Source organism: Alternaria conjuncta (assembly GCF_024043145.1).
Source record: "Alternaria conjuncta strain BMP 0040 chromosome Unknown scaffold_43, whole genome shotgun sequence".
Lineage (NCBI taxonomy): Eukaryota > Fungi > Ascomycota > Dothideomycetes > Pleosporales > Pleosporaceae > Alternaria > Alternaria conjuncta.
This window is the reverse complement of record NW_026250132.1, coordinates 40,572-54,687: the sequence shown is the minus strand read 5'-3', so window position 1 is coordinate 54,687 and position 14,116 is coordinate 40,572. Positions and strand designations below refer to the sequence as shown.

General features: G+C 54.5%; 3 protein-coding genes across 3 annotated transcripts; 2 read left to right on the top strand and 1 right to left on the bottom strand.

The window, feature by feature from the left end:
- Positions 1 to 829: 829 nt before the first annotated feature.
- J4E85_011729 (uncharacterized protein) lies at positions 830 to 1,230 on the bottom strand (the record flags this gene model as incomplete). Its single annotated transcript, XM_051475930.1, has 2 exons — positions 830 to 988; positions 1,117 to 1,230. 2 exons carry the CDS (start codon positions 1,228 to 1,230, stop codon positions 830 to 832), a joined length of 273 nt encoding a protein of 90 aa, XP_051320278.1.
- Positions 1,231 to 1,539: 309 nt separating this feature from the next.
- Positions 1,540 to 1,925, top strand: J4E85_011728 (uncharacterized protein; the record flags this gene model as incomplete). Its single annotated transcript, XM_051475929.1, has 2 exons — positions 1,540 to 1,742; positions 1,841 to 1,925. The coding sequence occupies 2 exons, from the start codon at positions 1,540 to 1,542 to the stop codon at positions 1,923 to 1,925; spliced, it is 288 nt and encodes a 95-aa protein (XP_051320277.1).
- Positions 1,926 to 7,022: 5,097 nt separating this feature from the next.
- Positions 7,023 to 9,778, top strand: J4E85_011727 (uncharacterized protein; the record flags this gene model as incomplete). The annotated part of the gene is made up of 4 exons (XM_051475928.1): positions 7,023 to 7,312; positions 7,397 to 7,814; positions 7,865 to 9,700; positions 9,755 to 9,778. 4 exons carry the CDS (start codon positions 7,023 to 7,025, stop codon positions 9,776 to 9,778), a joined length of 2,568 nt encoding a protein of 855 aa, XP_051320276.1.
- Positions 9,779 to 14,116: the final 4,338 nt, after the last annotated feature.

Sequence of the window (14,116 nt, the reverse complement as noted above, 5' to 3'; positions counted from 1 at the left end):
ATTGTGGACAGATGTTTGTGCTGACGAACATCTGTCCACAATCGAACACGACAATAGCGTCCTCCTCCGCCCGTAGTAGCGTATCTCCGCACAATGTAGACTATGCCGTCACCATACAGCTCACCTGCAAGGCCGCGTAAAGATCAACGCCGTGCCGTTGATGTTGCACACCATCTCGATGATAAGCGACCATCCAGGCAGCGCCAGCCTTACGCGACCACCCGCTGAACCCTCAGCAATATATTCTAGCGGATTCAAAATCTGCAGGGTCGTTCGAATCGAGAGCGGTGGGCAGGGCGAACCGAGGCGAGACGGGAAATCCTAACGCGACGGCAGAGGGTATGGTAAGATCGACAAAGATCGACGTGGCGATGTGTTCCGCGGAAGGGATGACAAAGCGTGTGGGTAATAGCTGACATGGATTGTAACTCATGTTCGCTGTTTGGTGGGAATTCTGAAGCTGCTGGTGCTTGTATGTGGGGTTGGCGAAGTGATCGAAATGGGTGTCGAGTGTGTCGGCTCTTCGTTTCGAGGATGTGTGGACGTAAGATCGGCGTTGCGTGAGACGGTCGAAGGAGGTAGTGGCATGGCTTTTCGAAGGACATATGCCAGCATCAGGTGGGGTGATGTCGGCCGCGTATTTCCCAATTTGCCAGTCGTGCGTTATTGCGACCGGAGAACCGATACCCTCATCAACGCACCTTCATACTCCTGTCTCTTCATCTCCCAGCCCTCGCCTCTCGTGTATGCCAGCTGAACCACTCTTTCTGCCGTATTGAAGTACCCCATCCCGCCATCATAGTTGTTCGACCCTAGCTTTTCCAACCTCTCATTTCCCATTCTCCCGCGCCTCTTTCTCCCTCCTACGCTCAGCAAATCCCGCCATCTTCCTCTCCATCTCGTTCTTCTTGAGCATCAACTCGGCGCGCGTAGTCTCGAGCTGTGCGATGCGTTCTTCGGGTGTGGCTTCGATCATGTATCGTGTTTTCTATGAGGAGTGGGGTTAGTGGGTGATGATGGATGAAATGGTTGTAGCGAAGGAATGCTCAGCGTGCCCATTGAGGGGAAGGACCGTCGGGAGGAGGGCTGCAATGTATCAAGGATGATGGAACATACCTGTTTAACTTCCTGCTGCCCCTTCAATCCCGCACCATAGATAGTACCCGTGATCGTAATCGAAGCGACGGCAGCTGTCATAATCCACCGACGAACCGTCTGAAGGGTCGCCATGTTTTCTATAAACCCAGAAAAATAGTGACTCGGTAACGTCGACGTGTCAATGGCGGTACACAGTCATGTTGCGATGAACAAAAAAGGTTGCTCTGGGAGGAAAAAGTGCGACGACCTTCGGTGGATATTCAATCAACCGCCAAGGCCTTTTCGCCGCGGGAGTCCCACCAACAAAGCCGATGCCGTGCGACGCGCCTTCCCCCACACACACTCCAACACAACACAAACAAACACACTCCTTCTAAACCTCTCTACCCTACCTGACGTCGACCCGCCGCTCTCGCAAAAGAAAACGATTCGACAATCGCAATGTCAAACGCCCCCCGCTCCCACACTCCCGCCGGCGGTTCACGCCTCAGCACCGTCCCCTCGCAGAAGCCGCGCCAACTCTCGCACCTACAAGCGCAACTCGCGCAATTGACGGCGAATATGTCGGATCTGGAAAGCTTGATGCGTATGACAGCCGGTCAGGCGCAGGACATGCGTGGTCTGGGTGGGTACGCTGGTGCTATGTGAGTTGGTCCCACGGAACAGCAGGGAGGCTGGAAGGTGTTATTGGTCGGGCCTGGGATTCTGTAACAGGACGGTCGTACTAATGGAGAATGTGTAGGTTTATGGCTGCGAGTAAAGTACTGGGTGAAGAGACGGTCAAGGGGGGAGGGGGTGATAAGGAAGGCAAGGAGGGCGATAAGTGAGGCGGAGGGCTGAGAGGAGAGAGATTATGCATCATCCCACCGGAGGTACCACGATACGCATCGACGATAACGCGCCGCGGAGTTGTATCTACGAAGATAGACGAGACGGATATTGTGCAGGAGATAGGGAGGCCGGGTACCCCCATCTCTTCAGAGGGAACGCGGTATTCTTGCCATCCAACAAGAGATGGACTGGGTCAGATCACAGCAGCGTATCACAGCTGAAGTACCTATACTCGTTGGAAGAGAGGGTTCACTGCAAGAGAAACAAATATTGCTCATGTCCACGCGACGCGTCGCGGCGTGTCGTGATGCGCGGGTGTGCACCCGTTGTAGATATCCAGCAATGTACTCAGTTACGCGCTCTGTCGATATCCATACCCACACCCATCTCACCCTACCCTCTACATTCGTCATTGCAACATGTTATGCCCATCTGTCGTTCCAATCACTTCGCAGAATGGAACAAGACATTCGCCGACGGCGAGCCAGCCCCCTAGTCATTGTCCTACTATCAAAACCGCGCACAGATGTCTCCCTCCCCCAGTTCCCCAACATCTCCAGAACGATAACCTCCAAGCTACCGAACTTCCAGCCACGCAGCACCACATCTCCCGTTCGCCGCGTTCCGTTTTCCAGTCATCCAATGATACTAACGCTCGACCGCATACCCGCAACAGACATACATGCACGTCCGCGTACCTTGCATCAGATAAGGGTCCTTACCGAGAGATAGGTACACATCACTATCTCTACTATCTCCTCGCTGCGTCTTCAAACGGCAACCCACAAGCCAATGAAGTCCGGGGAACTGTGGCTGGCCTTCCTATCGTGGACATGGTTTCAGAGTTTGTGAGGCTCAATGGCCCCTGTGAGCCTCGGAGGGGGGGGGTTGGCAGGTCAATCATGGACCACTAAGCGTGGCGTTATCAATCGCGCAATGATAACGAGCGATGGTCTCACCGGCCTATCTATGCGTGCGTAAGGTTTTTCGCTGGGTCTGAGCGTGCGTGTGCTTGGGTTATAAAGTACACGGGTGTCGTCTTTGTGTGTTGGATTTGATGGTGCTTACTCTTGCTGCTGGACTCGATTCCGCTCCGCCGTTCGACTGCCTCTTCCGGAATGCCAAGACAAGATACTTTGGATTGATGCGACTTTACCTACCTGGGACGAAAAGATGATGGACGACAGTGGATGACGATGGAGATGGAAAGACGGTGAGGAGGGCCATGGTAGTCCCCGGGGTATCACGATCGGTTCGACCTCGTTGCGAGACAGCCTCACGATTTCACCACAGCATGAAGCTATTCGCACATTTCACGCCGCCCGCCGAGCCACGCAACGCAATACCCCCGCTACCCATGCCCGCCGAGCAGCGCCCAAGACGGCGAGTAGCGCCGTCAGACGTCATTGTATTTTTGCAACATCGGCAAAGCGTTGATCGCTACAATACGCTCGAGTGACATCGAGTCGCAGCGCCCGACCAAGGCTGGTCTGGCCTGATCAACCGGAACAAGGACTAGAAACGGAACAAGAGCACGCGAGCCTCCACGTCAGCGCCCCGGCAGCAAGCACACGAGCAGGACCCTTTCCCGTCCGCCCTCGTCTTAACCCACGATCGGCCCCCAGTACGATGGCCAACCGTTGCGAGCCCAACTGTGGAGATCGTCCGTCCGTCCAAGCGACCGACCGACGTGTGGTCGATGAGGAGGAGACGGACAGGCGAGGGGGCCCATCGTCATCGTCCAAAGGGAAATTTCCCCCGAATCATTTTGCCAATATACAACGTCTAAATGAATCACGTACACGGACCCCCACGGGCATCCCGCGTTTTCGTATCAGGAGCGCATGCGACCTTGCCCACTCAGCAGACAGCCAATGTTTCAACTCGACCAACAAAGACGTGCATCCGTCTTGTTAAGACGAGGGGGGGCTGTGTAATACCATTTCTTCATCGGGTCGGGCGGTTGGGTAGTTCCGCGTCAGTTGTGGATTTTGGTATACAACTTGCCAGCACGCCATACAGCCGTCCGGACATTGCGTGCTCGCAACGGATATTTCCGCGGTAGCCCTGGAGAAGCACAAAGGAAATGAAATAGAGCGGGATCGGATGGTCGCTTCGCTTGGTCGGGCCAGAAGAAAAATCAGGATTACAGCCAGTGCAAGACCGCAGAAAGCAGAATAGCATGGTAAAATTGCAAGTGTGTTGAACGACATCTGCGTCTGTAGCGTGCCCAAGTCGGCAATGCGGCGACAAGCGAGGTTAGAGCGGATTCTGTCGGGTTTAGCAAAGCGTCTAGGCTCCACATCCTGGCTGATTGCATGCATGCAAGTCAGATGCAAGTGGATTGGGAGGCTTGCATGAGACAGGGGATACAGCAGCGAGGCCGCTTACTCTCTGGGGCAATGAGCGTGGGGTCGCTGCGTGCGATCAATATCTGGCATACCCTGCCTATGCATGGTTTTGTCATTGATGAGTAACTGCTAGCGGGCGGGTTGTTCCTGTAGGATTCACGTAGGAGTGAGATGCAGGATTAGTTGTTTACGCTGTTGCGCGTCCTATGTGTATTCGTACCTTTTTCTGTTTCCGAGCCTTTGACATGTGAAACTCCACCACGGCGGTCGGACAACAGGGGTCCGGCGATTGTATCCAGGTTAGCGGACGCGCAACATCAAACATTGGGTGTTCGCGGCTGGTGCTAGATGAAATCGACGGCCGAAGTAATGCCACTGCAGATGTCGGAGGGAGTCGAGTGGAAAGATCAACATCGCCCTGGACCCTTTACTTTGGTGGGTAACCCGGTGGGTACGCAGTTCGACCTGGAAAAGCAATATGCTGCATGAAACGAGTCCACCAATAGCCAGCTCCCTGTAAGCTGATATTAGGGACAGCTCGCGGCTAAAATTGTCGTCCGGTTGGAAAGGAGGGGACCGAGAGCGAGAGAGCGAAAGCAACGGCGTCCGATCCACAGGTACCGCTCAGCGTGTCTCGAGATCGTTGGGAATGTAACGTGGTCCGTTGTCAGTCGGATAGTGTATTGAAGGAGCCGTCGAGTCTTCCCTGCCCGATGCGGCCCTAACATAAAGTCGAGATCTTGAACTGCAATAGGTGCATAGTTCTAGAAGGAGAGGTACGTCCGCCACTGCGACAGCGACTACAGGAACTACAGGACAAGCTGCATGTTCTCGACCTTACAGTTCAGTCGTCTCCACCGTCCGCGTCACCGTTGAATCTTGCATTGTCCTGGTAATGTATCTCCCACCCGTCCGGATCTTGATGCGGAACCGCAGGTCAGTCAGGCCCCCCAGGTAAGAAATTGAAAGTATATAATTGTGAAGAAGCAGAGTTTGGTTGTGCCAATGCCCTGTGAGGGAGCAGCAGCCGCGGCCCAATGGCGTCAGCTGCAGTGTTACGGTTGTTGAGTGCGCCACAAACCAGCAATGGCGTGTGTGTTTTGGTACCGGCAGGCGTTGTCGGATGAGCGACTGAAAGCGCAGTTCACTTGCAACCACGTGCTCCGCGCTATGTGCGGTGGATCGTTGTGTGGGCCTGGTAAACAAAGACCCTGAGATTTGTGAGGCTATCGGGAAATCTAGGAAAGGAAGTGCCGAGATGCAGTCGCGTTCGGCACCATTCGGATGACATGCTCCACCGTCGGGTAAACGATGGGAGTGCTATGGATCTATACACGCGGTGAAAGCCCTCTTGTTCGGCGCTGGTCACAAGACACAATACTGCTATTGCATGCAGTCGGCTGACAAGCTCGCGGTGACGGTGAGGCAGGCGAGGCAAGGCATACTTGCCCTGGGTCGAGCAGTGCAGCCTCCATCGAGACTACAGCGTAGCGCAGCGTAGACGTCGACAGGAGCGGGTAGGCAATGCACAGGAGCCAATCGAGGCGGGCTGCAGATGTCTATTCGCGTAAGCTTTTGCCGGCTGGTGTTGGTGGGCCGTAGTCGTGCAGTAGAACATGTCAAGAGGGAACATTGGCGAGGCCTGAAGGAAGTGACGTCCCGGGATCAGCGCAGTGCAGATGGCATCGTGAATCGTGGTTTCTCTAATTGTTCTCGAAACGAGACACCGAGGGCCTAGGGTTCTTCTGGTAGGGCTCTGGTGTTGACTGGCGTCGCTGGTCTGCACGACAGCACAGCACGCCGACAAATTGGCCGCTCGTAATTCTGAGCTCCGAGACTCTGTCCGGGGTTCCCAAGAATCCTCGCAGCACGGTTCAGGCGGTCTCGATAGGAGCAAGGGCGTGCATGCTAAGCGGCAGGCAAGCATTCTCCCGTCCAGCCCACACACACCTCGCGGGCCATGAGCTCAACCGCCGTGGGTCATCGCACATCTGAGGTTGCAGTGGCTGCGGGCCCGGAGGCTTCACGCCGCAAACGCGTCAGGTCTGGGTGTCGTGTGCGCGCAGCATTGCTTTTCTGAGTCGCGCACTTGACGACAGTGTGGAGAGGGCGTGCCGCGCTGCGAGGGTAGGGAACGCCCCAAACAGGACCCTAGCAGCTAGGGTGCAGGCTGCACGTGTGATTGGCGTCCGAGAGTGAAGAGAGTGAATGGTGGGGGCAGCGTAGTCTGAGCGTGGGTGCCGAACGCTCCACACAGGCATCTCATTCTGCTCACCAAGGCCCAGCGTCACGACTCACGACCCACCCAGTGCCACCGGCTGCCCGTCGCACGCTGGAGCCCGCATCGCTGCAATTCAATTATTGCGCCGCTCACTGGTCCCGGGAGCGCGAACATTTCGAGCCTTGTTCCCCGTGGAGGACAGCAGCCACAGTCCAATATCTACTCGTGACAGGCCGTTGTCGCTGTGCGAGGCCAGCACTCAGCACGCATCAAGCAACAGACAATCCCGCCCTCACTCTGGGCCTCTCGAACCTAGTATTATTTCTCGCAGCCTGCCCAGTGCCTTCAGTCAGTGCAGGGCCTACTTCGGCTTGGTTGCAGCTGAGGTCCGCAGCTAACGTGGGGTGCGCCCATCCGATTCAGAGCACGCGCCGACGCAGCTACATCATCGCTTTCCCGTGAGAGGCACACTCGCAATATCCGCCGCCCACCAAAGAGGGCACCACCCCGTCTGAAAACCCATGGACTTTGACAGACCAGAGGGCCAAATGGAGGTACAGTCGGCCCATGACACGAGCCCCAAGAGGGGCATGCTCCAGGATGCCATCTTCCCAGCGTTCGGCAACGATGCGGGCGCCCCCAGCGTGGAATCGCCAGAGCAGCTGCAGAAGAACGATCCGCTGGGCACGCAAATCTGGAAGCTCTACTCGCGGGCAAAGACGCAGCTTCCCAATGCTGAGCGCATGGAGAACCTGACCTGGCGGATGATGGCCATGAACATGCGCCGCGCCGAGATGGATCGCAATAAAGGGTACGCATATGCCGCACTTGCTTTTGCGTCGCTACCACTTGACTCCCCAATACCAGCTGGCTAACTGTGATTCCTCGCGCGCAGGCCCGCTCCCGATGCGCACCACGCTGAACTGATGCCGCCGCCGCCCTCAACAGCAGGCGCAAGACCGCCGCCAAGATCCGCTCCCAGCGGCATCGCCCAGCAGCTGCGCAAGTCGCAGGACCAGCAAGCGCAGGTACAGCAGAACTCGCCCCACGACGCCATGAACCTGGACGATTTTATATTTCCGTCGTCCGTCGGCAGTCCTGCAGGCCTGTCGCCCGAATTGTCGAATGAGGATGCGGCTCCATTTAATGCAACAGCCCCAGCGATACCGATAAGAAAGCCGCATCTAGCCAACGACCACAACCTCTCCCTCGCCCGCGCCTCCGCGCCCTCGGTGCCTCCTACTATCCACAGAGAGGATGAATTTGGCTACGTTCCGCGACACGTCCGCAAGACCAGCATCGACGAGCGACGAGTGAGTTCCTTATCTCTCGCCCTGCCATTTCCCTACTAACCTCTTATCAGCCTCCCAAGCGGCGCGCTGAAGCCTCTCCTCTGGTCCCTCCCGTCAACAGTATCATGATACCCACCGACGCCCAGGCCGAGCACGACCTGCACCAGTACTCGCTCGACCACTCCATGCAGCCCCCCACCTTCCCAGCCTCACAGGCCCAGGCCCCCTTCAGCATAGACACCTTCTCCATGCACGACGACCCCGTCATACATTCCGCCGGCCCCTACCAGCAGAATTTCTCGGGCTTCTCTCCTGTCGGCTCGCCCCTCATGAGCCACAACGCCTTCAACTCCAACATGTTCAACCAGCAGTCCATGGCCTCCTCCCTCAACTCCACCGACTACTACTCCCCGCCCAGCTCCGCCTTCCCCTCCACCGTCTCCACCCCACAGCCCATTCCCGAGGACAACCAGATGTACTTTGACCGGAGTGGCATGGACATCCGCAACTCCCACGGCGGCGCCTCGTATGGGCCCCACCGCCCCTCCAACCTGTCGACCTCCATGCAGCCGCAGTTCATCTTCAATCCTGGAGCCGGCGGCCCCGACTCTGTCTTCAGTCCAGTCACGAGCACTAGCGGCTCGCTGCCATTCTCCTCAGCGTCGTCGTTTGGCCAGTCGAGTCACGTAGATCCGTCTCAAGTACTCCACAACCATCTGCCGCTACGACAGCAGCACGAGATGCAGATGGGACGTCAGGAGAACATGTTCACCTTCGGCGCAGATTCTGACGCCGAGGACGACGAGGGAAGCGCGTTCGCAGACCGTACCATGCCACAGGACTACTCGCAGATGGAGGACGGGTCACTTGACTTCAATGCTGGCTACCAGTGGGAGACAAATCTCTCGAATCAATTCAACCCGATGCAAGCGCGGTACCCGGCAGGACCCCCACGCAAGACGGTCACAATTGGCGGCACCGAAATGGTGCACTCACCGCAAGATCACTGGAGTCCTGGGGGCAGTCTTGGGCGGACGCATGGCTCGGCTGCCTCTGTAAGCGACATACGCAATCGAGGGAGCGATCCACGACGCCAGAAAATACCCCGCACTAGCTCAACACCTAACGCTGCTGGAATGCTGCACCAGGGCATGCATGGTCTAGTCTCGTCACCCAATTCACCGCCAGAGTCTGGCTTTAATTCTGCAGCCCCATCACGGCCTCAAAGTCCTGGTGGATCGAAGCAGGGTGACGGCGGTGCCCCCACAACCTGCACCAACTGCTTCACCCAGACGACGCCTTTGTGGAGACGCAACCCGGAGGGACATCCACTTTGCAATGCATGTGGCTTATTTTTAAAGCTGCACGGAGTTGTTCGGCCCTTGTCGCTCAAGACCGATGTAATCAAGAAGCGCAACCGCGGGAGCGGCAACGCACCTGTTGGCACGACATCTACGCGATCGTCAAAGAAGTCGTCGCGAAAGAACTCAATCGCGCACACCCCGGTGACGACTCCCACGTCTCACAAGGCGGCCGAGTCTGAGTCTCCAAAATCTACTGGCTCTGGTGGAGGCGCCTCCGGCACCATGTCCTCGTCTACCACACCGACATCCTCAAAACCGAGCGGTGTGGTGCCAATCGCGCCTGGTCCGCCTAAGTCCAACAGCTCCGTAAACTTGGCACAGACTCGCACTGTCGCTCCTGCGCCGAAGCGTGTTCGCGGCTCGAGCAAAGTGGAATCACAGGAGCTCGAAATGGGCGATGCGGACGATACGAGTGGGAGAGCGCCATTGCGCAGAAAAGACACTGCCATCGCTAGTCCCAGTCCTTTCCCAGGCCAGAATTTGGGCGCACTTCCGATGGGTGCCATGGGCCAAGGCCTGCAATCATCTGGTCCTGCTGAATGGGTAAGTAACATTTGCTCAAAGATCAAACGAAAAATACTAACGAATGAACTACAGGAATGGTTGACTATGAGCTTGTGATCTCAGCAAATTCTCGCGCATTCCACATTATCCACTACCAGTTCCAAACACGGATCTGGAGGAGCCCTTTGGGGCATATTACGAACCTATGTCTGCGTTTGCTTTCACACGATGTACCCGGTGTTTCGGAGTTCCGCGAGCATGGTCATGCTAGGGGCCTATTTGCTTGTTCACTCACACGTCTTTACCTCGCCTTTGATACCTCCAAACTTTCCGCGATGCGAATTACACCCTTGCAACGATAGACGCGGTCTGGCTGCTTTTCTTCCCGGTTTTTTTGTGACATACCCTGTTTGCTTTTGTTTTCCCAACTGGCTAGCCAGCAAGATGGAGGAGGCAGGCGCTCCATCAAGTTGCAACAACCGCTCTAATATCTTGACGAAGACGGAGGACCGCTCATCTCTTATAAGACGTCCTGTCTTATATGAAGGAGGTGGTTCGTGTCACATTGCACGAGCTTACGAGAGAAAGAGAGAGAAGAGAGAGATATCCCGGGGTTCCACGCGAATGCATAGAAGAAAGGTGGTGATGTTTACGCATCTTCTGCACATTTTGGTGTCTTTGAACGATGCTGCTGAGTTCGACTCGAGTCTTGTTTGAGCGTCTTGTTTGAGCGTCTTGCTTTTCTACCTTACACACGGGATGGAGAATCTAGGTGGAATCCTACGAGCAAAGCACACAAGACGAGAGGCGGAAGGTGTGTACATAGGAGACGGGAGAACCTTACACGATGTCCTGTGCGGCTTTTTTGTGATATCCTTGACGACCGATTGCTTTGGGCGTACCGTAACGTGGAGGAGAGGTCGCGAATGCTATATCTTTGACGACCTTTTTACTGGCGCTGGCTATGATCTTGTGACTTGTGAGATGAACTTGCCGCATATGTATCATCACTCTTGAAAAAAGTTTGCCTCACATTCCATTGCGAGGCATGATTATAGGGAACGTTCGGAACGTGTTTCCGAGCCCCTCCCCGATGCTCATCATACGTCATACTTAGCTAAGGCGCGAAGCCACCTAGGTACCATGCTTACAGTAACCATCCTTTCTATCGACAACTACGCTCTGTTCTTATAACTCCACACAAAACTACTCGCATCACGTGAAAATAAGCTAGTTCTCTAAAACACAACCCACGATGCCCGTGCCGAAAGCCCTGATCTTGGTCGCCGATGGATCCGAGGAGATTGAATTCGTGACTCCCTACGATGGTACGTTGAATACGTTCTGTTTCACCACACCCGCGAGCTGCAGTAGGCACGTGCGAGCCTAGAATAGTCATTCCCATATGAGAGGTCCCACAAAGAGTGCATGAAAGAGGATATTGTTGCGGATGCTTGAGAGCAATAGCTGCCTACTTGGTTCAGAATGACTAGTAGCTAAACACCACTTTACATGACCGGCCGGTTGTGGAAAAAGAGGCATACTTGAGTTGGTACTAACATGCCATCGCAGTACTTACCCGCGCGGGCTTCGAAGTCACATCCGCTGGTGTAGAGCTTAAGAACGAAGACTATGCACAGTAAGGATCCCCAGATCCTGTTCTCCGTCCCCATCCCCGTATTATCCTACCTTAACCCCCCTCAAATCTCCGGTGGTCAAATCAACTCATTCCGCCTTTTAGCATGTCACGCAACATACGCATCGTACCCGACTACCCAAACCTGCGATTCGTACCTTTCGATACAGCGGATGAAGACTACGACATTCTAATCCTGCCCGGCGGTGCACCAGGCGCAAAGACGTTTTGCTCTACCCCTAAAGTTCTTTCACTGATATGCAAGTTCCGGAGAGAAGGGAGATGGGTGGCTGCTATCTGCGCTGCTACAACGGCGCTTGTTGCTGCGGAGAGTACTACGAGCCAGAGCAAGAAGAGAGTCACGAGTCATCCTAGTGTAAGAAAAGAAGTTAAGCAGGCAGGGTAGGAGTATAGTAAGAAGAGGGTTGTAGTTAATCACGGGATTATCACGAGTCAGGGGCCGGGGACTGCGATGCGTTTTGCGCTTACGATTATAGAGGTAATGTATAGGAAGGATAAGAGAGCAGAGGTAGAGGGGCCAATAGTTTGTGCTAAGACTCTATAAAGGGTCAAAGGAATAATTTCGAAGAAAAGGAGGTATACTTAATCGTTCTAGGTATAACATCGAGTGGCAATAAGATATCATACAAGTGAAGGGTACAAGGCAAAGAATCAGAGCGGCTGCATGTCGTAGCTGTTACCATACATGTCTTTCCTGCTTCCACCACGTTCTAAAGGTAGAAAGATTACATCACAATCTCTATCTCGCACCACAATAACCGCTTAGCCTGTATAGCTGTTGATCGTTTGTCTCACTAATAAGAGTCTGTACGCCGCATATGTTGGAAAAGGTTAGTAGTTCACATCTCGCATGGGGGTGCTGTCCGTTGGCATCATTCGTGCTTCGTCCTCGCACCTTGCAACGTACTGAACTGATCTCCAGTCTCTTCGGAACGACATAATATGTCTGGGTTTCGTATGACCAGAGTAACACGTTTCGTTTTACTTCGCTAATCTATATCTTTCGCATCAGCTATTCTTCTCGTGATCTCCATCTCTATTCGCAAGCCTTCTTCTATGCCCATGTGCTCTTCTCTCTGAATCCGATTGTCGGGAGAGGAGGTCCCAATGACTTCGAATAAAGTCGTCGCGAATAGATCTACATCTGTTTCTACACTTTACAGTCCTTCTCGTTCTTCACTTAAGAAACTTCTTTTGCTACCTCTTGGGTTCATTCGGTCGCTATGATGATTCAATCATAACACTAGGAAACAATCAATTCGCGTAGAATGGAATATCAGGACTGCCAACTACACTGTCATGATATGATCATTTTGAAACCGGAAGATACTGGAAATTCGCAGCTCCATACGCCGTTTCACCATCATGTACACGTAAGTCGTGAGACTCTTGGCACATGAAGTTTGGTGCTGCGCGAATGATTTTGGTGATGCCCAAGCAACATCAAAGCCATCGCAATCATGCCGTATACCACAATGCAATCTCAAACCAGCCCGAGCCAAGACCACCTGGGCAGGCCCTAGTCTGAGGTCGTGGCGCACTCCATTGCTGGTGATGCCAAGAGCCTCACGAAACATTAATGCACCTGATGGTACGCCTATAAAGATGCTTGCTGTACGAGCAATTAATAGATAGCTTACCAAGAGTGGTTTATTTTTACGCAGATGTGAAGATCACGTGAGCACACCGGTGTGTTAGCACCGGGCGATCTACATCCCGAATTGATGACGGCGAAGAGGCGGGGAAATCGGTCCGCCTGGGGCAACGGCCAACCTCAGCAACGAGGGCGAACGCGAAAGCGAAAGTTTGGATACATACACATTTGCATGGGAGGGTGGTAGAGCTCTTCTACGCTCTGATTGGACGCCGGAATACGCGCGATACGGCGGGCTAAAGTTTGTCGAGACGAGAACTGTCCTACAATCGCCAAGTGCCACAGTGCTGTTGAAGGTATGCCAGTGGGCATTTCCTTGTGGTATGTACTACGTGGTGAGTGTGGCTGGCCATGTGCTTGGGCTTTGGCTTGCTGCGCGACATATCGGTCTGTTTTAACGGCGCTTACTTCTTCGTTGCCTGGTTGGACGCGTGGACATGTCTATGTACTAGGGTAAGCGACGAGGCGTCTTTTGCATCGGTTATGTGGTTTGTCCATGGGTCCTCCATGATAGAGTGCTTACGATGCGTTTGTTGGAGGACCAAGAGGGAGGAAGGTGGTGCAGCGACATGTCGGAACATCGTGATCCGGTGTGAGCAGCCATCCCTCCTTGCTTGTGGAGTCCTTGCTGCAGGTTCTGACTGTCGCAAAGTTGGGTAGCTGCGCAAGCAGTCGTATCTCGTACCCATCGACTTCATATTGGATGAATCAGCAAGGATCATAACGATGGAGAATGGCCAGCGAAGGATTCGAATTCGGGTACATTCCCGTGCTGGTGCAGCAGCCTCGCGTAGAGATCTGGCTCGGTTAGATGAACGGAAGACGGAAGAGGCGTCAGCCGCAGCAAGGGTCCAGCAGCTCCTTCTTGCACCTGCCTCTCTTTAACGACCTGGTTACACAAACATGTCCATCGTGCACTGCGTGCACCGACGCGAAGGACGATTGTTCTTTCATCGTCGGCATGGCGCGTGCGGTCCGTTGCCAGGGTTCTGCTGATGCCCCTCACCGACCGTGCTCACCAACGCCCGCGCAGGGTAATGATCCTTCCGAGCCGCACATACGCGTCAGTCTAGGCTGCTTGGTGAAGCACTTCGGGCGTACTTCCCGTACTGCAAGGCCATCGATTGGATCGTCTCTCACCGTC